Consider the following 8,108-nt stretch of genomic DNA (forward strand, 5'->3'; position numbering starts at 1 on the left):
GCCTTCTTCTCCCTCTGTCTGCTGCTCCCCCTCCCTCTCTCTCTCTGACAAATAAATAAATTAAAATCTTGAAAAAAAAAAAAAAACTTGTAGAAAAGTTGGAGTTTTAGGTTTCCTTTCTCCCTTCTTGCCCTGCACAGTCTGATATGCACGTTCTCTCCCAAGAGCAATTTGGTCTAGGAGAGTTGGACCATCCTCATCAGTTCAACAGTCTGTGTAACTCCCCTAAGAGTGTCACATGTAGGACTCACCAGAAATTCACCGGCAAACTCCTCTTTGTCAGTTTTCTTGCGTTGGGCCTCCTCCAGGAATTTGTGCAGAATTTCCCTTTGGTCCATGCTGCAGGACAAGAGAAACGGTCTGCCAGTGGGTGAAGGGAGGGCATGTCATATGTATGTCATGGCCGAGATACCACCAAGGAGCCAGGGCTGCCGCTGGAGCAGAGCATGTTGAAGGCTGTGGTTAACTGACTTCATCACAAGCCCTAGAGGAAATTAGTGCGCAACCAGCCTCTGTGGTCACACAACAAAGCCATCATCACTCCAGGGCCCTAGCGCCTTCCTTTTCAAGAAAGGAACCCGGTTACAACTCGAGTTGCAACAAACAAGAGGCTAACCAGAGCATCACACGTGGTCTGCTTAGCTCTGAGACTGTTCCACTCCATCCCTTTTAAGCGAGATTCACCTTTTTTCTTGTTTCCTAGAGAAAAGGCAGTGTGCCAGGTCTCACGGATTGGATCTGCCTCTCCCCATTTCTTCAGTGAACACAAGGGCCCTGTTGATACCTTCTGTTTCCTCACGTCCCAAATGAACTCAGCCAAGTTCAGCTAGGGCCAGAAAGCAAGACAGACACTGTTTGGAGTTAAAACATCTTCTGCCTGTGCTACTCTCCCCAAAGTGTCTTGTCCATGTGATCAGTGGGAAATTTCTGTTCATCAGAGAAGGCATTTTTGTTCAGAAATTTTAAGTATGCTGTATAGACCTCAAATTCTCTTTTGGATGAAACAAAGTCAGCTGCTTCTGACAGCCTGTGTCTCTCCCAGGGCTCGGGAAGTGCCGAATTGCTTAAGGGAAGTATTGTTGATTTCAGGACTGAGCATTGATCTATATGGGATCCAGGAGCACAGTGGCCCCCTTGGCACCTGACCAGGAAGTTGGCACAATGTCTCCTTATGCAATGCTAGTTAACTATAAGGAACAGAAAAAGAGTAAAATCACCCACCTTGCTGGCAACAGTGTAACTTTCAGGGCGGAAAGCATGAGCTGAGTCTAGAGAAGACATTCTACCCTCCCAACTGGCGCCTTGGAAAAGGCCATCGCTTCAGGAAGCCACGCTGTGCATGTGGCATTTTGGCCCTGTTTGACAGGCGGGCTGTTCTAGAAAAAGCTTCCACATCTCAGCTTGAATAAATCCTCTCCTCAATGGGTACAAACCTACTTAAGACTAAGCGCAACCCAAAATCAGCATATCTTCTTTGCCTGAGGACAGAAGTTCCATAAATAATTGTTAACAAAATTAGTCTGAAATAATCCTGAAGAAAACTGGGAAATGTGCCATGAGAGCTTCCTCTATTTAAGATATTAGCAATCCTTTCTGTTTTGCATTATTCAGACTCCCTTCAGGAAATCATGGCTCCAAGCACTGTGAAGTCGCCTCCACTTTATTGAGCCCCACAACAAGAAAGGAACGGTGTTGGAGGGATCCTGCTTATAGGCAGGTGAAGCCAATAGAGAATTGCAATCCTGAGCCACATAATAAATTAAAATGAAGCATAGTTCTCCAACAATACTTGTTGAGAGTGGGACAGTATTTCTCCAATTAGCACTAAAGGGGAATTTTTGTTGTGCTAACAAATGCGATGTTTAATTTGGTTATTTTAAGACATATAAAATATGGCGGGGGGAAGACTTCAAAAGCACAAAATCTAAAGTTCACAATAACTAAAACCCTTTAAAACTATGTTATGAGGTTTGATGAAGACTAAGTGATGCAGAAAAAGCTCAATTGTGTAAGTGCTGGGATCAAGGGTACTTTTTAAAAAAATTATTTATTTATTTGACAGAGAGAGATCACAAGTCGGCAGAGAGGCAGGCAGAGAGAGAGAGGAGGAAGCAGGCTCCCTGCCGAGCAGAGAGCCCGATTCGGGGCTCAATCCCAGGATCCTGGGCTCAGGCTCTGAGCTGTAGGCAGAGGCTTTAACCCACTGAGCCACCCAGGCACCCCTTTTACTTTTTAAAAGTCTTTTAAAATTCTTATGCCATTTTTAATTACAAAAAAGATATAAAAATCCAACAATTGGCTCAACAAATTTATTGAGTGCCCACTAAACGCTAAGCACCATAGTAGGACTGGGGAGGCAGTAGCGAACAAGCCAGAATATAGTGAAAAGAACCCTTAACCACTTAATAAAGCATCTCAGGACTAAGACGCAGATGTAATTACTAATTAAAATAAAAACATTCCAAAGTAACTTGCTCCTTTGCAGAGTACCAAAGCATAATCCGAAAAAGAAAATGATTTTCCATATTTTAATGAGAGAGAGAGTTTCATAATCTCTCTGTCCCCTTAGAATGTAATCACTTCCAACCAAACCAGAAATTTACTAATTAATAAACAAAAAGAGACCTAATCAAATAAGACGTAGTGTTCTTTTTCTCAAGCTCATATTTCAGAACAGTCTCTAACTTCAGTCTCTTCTTGGGGAGAGCTAAGATAGAGATAGATAAGAGATGAGGAGAAACTCACTGAGATGCCCTCTGTAGTCCTTTTACCCCAAATATAATAATCTAAAAATAGTGTCTTAGCAGAACTGCAGATTTTTTTTTTTTAAAGCAAACAGCAATTCTTAGGAGTCTGTTCCACTCTAAAACCAAAAGAGACAGAAACATGGTGAAATAACCAAACCTCAAAAACCCACTTAGCTGAAAGACCATTTCCTGAGTAGACCACTCAAGCGAGCAAAAAACAAAACTGAAGGAGAAAACAAAAAACTTCAGTTTTATTTTTAACAAATCTAAGCTGCTACTTAATTGTTCACACTTCCTTCTACAGATACTCACAGGTGTCTACAGACAAAAGGGGCATCATGCTTTTTGATAAAGATTCTGATGACTCATTTATATCTTGTGGGCAGATCAAGAGCTGGGGGAGGGGAGGAATATCTTATACAGCAAAGACCGGCAAGTACCTAAAAGAATTTGCGAATTTGTGATGAAACATTTAAGCCAGTCTGGTGTAAACCCTGAGTGAACGCAACAATTCCATGCAGTAAAAGACCCACATGAGCTCTCTGTCAGAACCCTCAGGGGTGAGTTCTAGTGGAAAGTAAAAGTGAATGAGCACCTGAAGAAGACGAGGAAGGAACGCCTCACTGCTGCCCCCTGTGGCTCTGTGGAGTGTTCAGGAGGAAGAGGACAGCAGGGAGGAGGGCTTGTCACACAATCACCTGCACCAGCAAGAGGGAAGTGTGCCAGTGTAAGGGGGAACATCATTGTCATGGAGGTTGGAATTAGATGGAAAAAAAAAAAAAATACAACAACAAAAACAAAACAAAACAAAAAAACCTTGAACCGGAGAGAATATCAGGGGAGATTATTAGGACAATGATTATTAGCTAATGGGAAATACACTCAGGTTTCTCAGCACATCCTTCTTTCCCTCTGCAGAGCCTGTCCTACCCTGGGGAAGCCACTTATCAATCTTTGCTTCCTCTTCACTATGCCTGCCTTTCTCTGCCTCGCAGGGTCATTGGTTTGTTATGGGCTCTGTGTATTATCTGTGAGACACTGGGTTCTTTGTGAGCATGCCCTGGGTCACCAAGGCCTGCCTGTCCTTTCTCCTCAACGTCTTGTAGATTCAAGCAGTCTTTTCCATTCCCATGTGGACCTCCGGGCCCTTTTGCACATGTGGACTGCTGCAGCAATCGCAGCAATCTCAATGCACTCTCTCCTATATTCCGTGCTTGCATCTCCTAGAACCAAGACTGGATAAATGTTATTAAAACTCCACTTTAATGCTCAAAGACCCGAAGTAGTTACCCATGGTTTAGAGGAACGCATCCAGATTCTTCCACTAGCTACCAAGCCCCTCCCTGTGTGTCCCCACCCAAACTACCTAGCCACATCCCCCACAGGCCTTGCTCACGCTACTGCCACCTCATGTGCTACTTCTCGCCTTTCCCCTAATTTTCGTCAAGATGAAGTAAAGCTGTAAATCCTGGTTACTCTTCTCTTCAACAATTCTGCCCCTGACGCCATCTCACCAATAAACTTCTCTCAGGAGGCCTCTTCTCGGAATTACGTCTTTATATTCAGCCATAGCAGTTTTCTTCATTTCTTCAGGTGTTCCTTGTCTCCCATAAGTTTATTTAGGAGAGTTAATTTTTTAAAAAACCACATAAACGGCCCGCTGGTCTTTTAAGTTTATGCTAGTGTCTTCTATATGCGTCTGTGTAACCCTAAGTCCTTACCCCTGGTCTTAAGCACACATGAAATAAGCCTATGGTGATCAAGGACGCCACATAATGTGGTTGGCTATTGGTAAGACACCCACCCCGACTTGCTTACTCACTGCAACAATGACTCCAGGTCTCCTGCCCAGCACTTTCACTTTGCCAGGAGCAGATGGGCCTTCCCTACAGGGACATCAGGAACCTGGCAAAGGCCACTTGCCTGAGGGCTGCTGCCCAGCAGCGGGGGCCATTGTTATGGAAGGAATGGGGCTGCCATCACTGAGGCAAGAGTTCAGTCCTGCAGGGCTGCCATGGCTGGGGAAAAAATGACCTCCTTCCTCTCCACAATAGATCCAGTTTCCCTTCTGTAAAAGGACATGGGTGAGGCTTACACAAGAAGCTTGTTGCTTTGCTTTGTGTTTTTACCTCACCCACAGCAGGAAGATCCCCTCCCCAGCTTCTGGTCATGATAGCTTCTGGTCACTACAGGATTCCGAGACCTCATCAAGCTCTTCAGTTCAGCTGCTGTGAACTTCGTAGTTACCTCCCCACATTCCACAGGAAATCATGCTCTGCCTTCAGTTTCAGAAACGCAATCCTCAGAGGGCAAAAGTCCACTGATGATTTTCAATTGATGCAATTTACCTTTTTTTTTTTTTTTAAACTCTTGGGCTTGGCACCTTGTTCAAAATCTAATCAAACTTGATGTTTATCTTTTGTTTGATTGTTTATTGAGTCTGTTTATTTAATGAATACTTATGAGAGCTATATACAAGCAAGAGAATGGGGACAAGGGGCACTACAGATGTGTACAACAAATTGTCTTCATTCAAAGCTCTTTTATACTTGTAAGGAAGCTAAGTACACAAATAACTATAACTTAAGGCCATATGTGGTAAGGCCATAAATGTTATGCTAACAAAATTTTGAGGAGGCAAAGATCTTGTGTTCGGGTTATCTGGATAGCCTTCATAGAGGAAGCAGCATTTGAGTTAGGCCTTGAATATGTCAAAGAACCTGAGAAGAAGCATTATGAGAGAAAGAACAATAGGAGTTGGGTGGCCTATTGAGTGGCTCAGTCTGATGGGAGCCTTGGTTCTGTAGAATCCTGACTGACAAGGCTAGAAAGGGCAGTTGGAGACAGACCCTGAGGGAATTTGAATACCATGTTGAAAAGTCAGGCTTTATTTGATGGGCAGTGGAAAACCGGTGAAGGTTTTGTTTGTTTGTTTGTTTTAGTAATAACTTTATGAGGTATTACTGACATATAATAAACTGCACATTTCAAAGTGTGTGGTTTGATAAGTTTGAAATGTATACACAGCCATGAAACCATCATCACAATCAGGATAAGGAACTTATCCAATCATCTTCAAAATTTCCACTGGAAAATCTTAAGAAAATGGCAGTCAAAGCAATGTTTCTCAATATCTTTTTTTAAAGAAATGGTCCCTTCTGATAATTTTTTTGGAAGTCTCCTCACCTCCTTCAGTAGTATATAAATTTTCAAAATGAATTATGTCGTATCTAAAAATGGATCAAAAGAATAGACAAGGAAACCATAGCTTTGGTGAATCTGGTGGCAGTATATAGGACAGACTGGTGTGGGGCGAGCCTGGAACAGAATGATCCATTAACAGCCTGACTAAGAGGCTTGGCAATAAACTCTTGTGAGAGAATTAGAACAAAAAGAAAGAATAAGTGAGGAAGACTAATTGTGTGTGTAAGACTGGACAGAGGGAATAGGGAAACATGACTAAGCTTTCGAGCTAGCTGGATGGCCGTCTGGGAAAGTATAGGGGATAAGAAAGGTACATAGACATGAAGAATTAGAGCTTGTGTATGTGGATTTAGGAAGAAGGGAAATAAGTCAGATATGGGAATCACCCACATTGAGGTGAGAGGTAAAGCCAGAAGGCTGGCTTGCCTTTGTGAGAGATAGTGTCAGTGGAGAGAAAAAAGTCAAGGCAGAATTTTATGAACTCCAAATCACAGCAGCCCCAAACTGTTCATGGTGCAGTTCTCAAAACAGTCCAGAAACTGGGCTAAGCCCTTCCCACAGTGTATCGTTTCATTTATCCCTCACCACAATCCTACGAATTAGTAACCCAATCATTTCTCTTTTAGAATGTGGAAACTAAGGCACAAAGGAATTGGATTACTGGCCCAGTGTCACGTGATTAGTCTATGGTGAAACTAAATTGTTAAAATCAGACGGTCTGAAGGTATCCGGAATCTCTGGGCTATGTGTTTTCTTTCTGCCACCCCACCACTTCAGCCCTCCTAGGAGAGGGTGATTTTCCTATTCACTTGGTATAATCCCCGGGGGCACAATACCCTTAATCTCAAGATACTTGGAGGCAGATTCATATTCTGACGTTTCATTGGCATATATAGCATAAAACAGGGAAGTGGGAAAAGAAAAGACAAAGAGGAGGCTGCTGGCCTCTGACGTTTGTCATTTACTTTGTCAGCTTATTGAGATATAACAGACATATAACTTGTATAATAAATTTAAGGCATACAACGTAATGATTTGCTCTATGTATGTATTTTGAAGTGATTACCACAATAAGGTTGGTTAACACATCTATCACCTCGCCTAGCTAAACAATTTGTTTTGGGGCATCTGGCTGGCTCTGTCAGTGGAACTTGTGCCTCTTGATCTTGGGATTGTGAGTTTGAGCTCCCTGTTGGGTGTAGACACTACTTATAAAAAATATATAAATAAAAAAAATAAATAATGTGAGGTGTGTGTGTGTGTGTGTGTGTGTGTGTGTGTGCGTGTGGTGAGAACTTTAAAAATCTACTTTTTTAGCAACTTTTCAACATATGATATGATATTGTTAATTACAGTCACCATGCTGTGTATCACATCCCCAGATCTTCTTTATCTTATAACTGGAAGGTTATATACCCTTTGCCCTCCTTCACCTATTTCTCCTACCTCCCAACCCCTGCCCCTGACAGCCACCAATCTGTTGTTTCTCTGTCATTCAACTGAGATTGCATTTACCGAGAATTAATTCAAATACATAGACACAATTTTATTTCATGAACAAAACAGCATTGGTCAAAGTGAAAATAGCGATTTCACCCAAGAAGTAAAATACCACAAAACCTACCATGTTGAATTTACAGTAATGTAGGGACAAAGGAATACACTGAGTGTCTTAACTTGGTAGCAAAAAAAAAAAAAAAAAGCTAATTTCTACTTAAGAGAAACATGAAATCTCATTTGGGATTACTAACCTATTGTGATTTGCCCATGAAGAGAGGAAATAGCATAACTTGAAAAAGTCAAAATATAGCAGCAGTGCTACATATTTATTTCTATGCATTTAGGGGAAACAGATAGCTGGTTGCTGGAGGGAGGGGATGTGGTTACACTTGAGCCAAACTGTAACCAAACCATTAATGTCTCTCTTTAAAAATAGATATAGCAATGCTTTTCTTCTTGACAATCCACTAAGTAGTCTAGCCTTGGGGTTTATGAATGTAAGAGTCTCTATGTGATGACTGCCTACTAATCTATGAGATTATGAAGGATTACTACAAGATACACCTGCAGATACCACAGGCTTCACTTCCAATCACTTAAGGTAGGGGCTGGGGAAACGTAGACCCTCTACTGACTGACTATCCAGGGGTCCCGGAG

The 8,108-nt window shown here is 42.1% G+C and overlaps 1 protein-coding gene across 1 annotated transcript in view; it reads right to left on the minus strand.

Moving 5' to 3' along the window:
* The window catches only part of LOC111143089 (protein tyrosine phosphatase, non-receptor type 22), a 59,678-nt gene extending 59,193 nt beyond the window's left edge, over nt 1-485 (minus strand). Inside the window, 1 exon segment of the mRNA XM_022496553.1 lies at nt 252-485. Coding sequence (XP_022352261.1) covers nt 252-338 — 87 coding nt within the window. The 5' untranslated portion in view covers nt 339-485.
* Nucleotides 486-8,108: the final 7,623 nt, after the last annotated feature.

This window comes from Enhydra lutris, unplaced genomic scaffold (assembly GCF_002288905.1).
Source record: "Enhydra lutris kenyoni isolate GAN:26980312 unplaced genomic scaffold, ASM228890v2 scaffoldscaffold9, whole genome shotgun sequence".
In the NCBI taxonomy this organism is placed as follows: domain Eukaryota; kingdom Metazoa; phylum Chordata; class Mammalia; order Carnivora; family Mustelidae; genus Enhydra; species Enhydra lutris.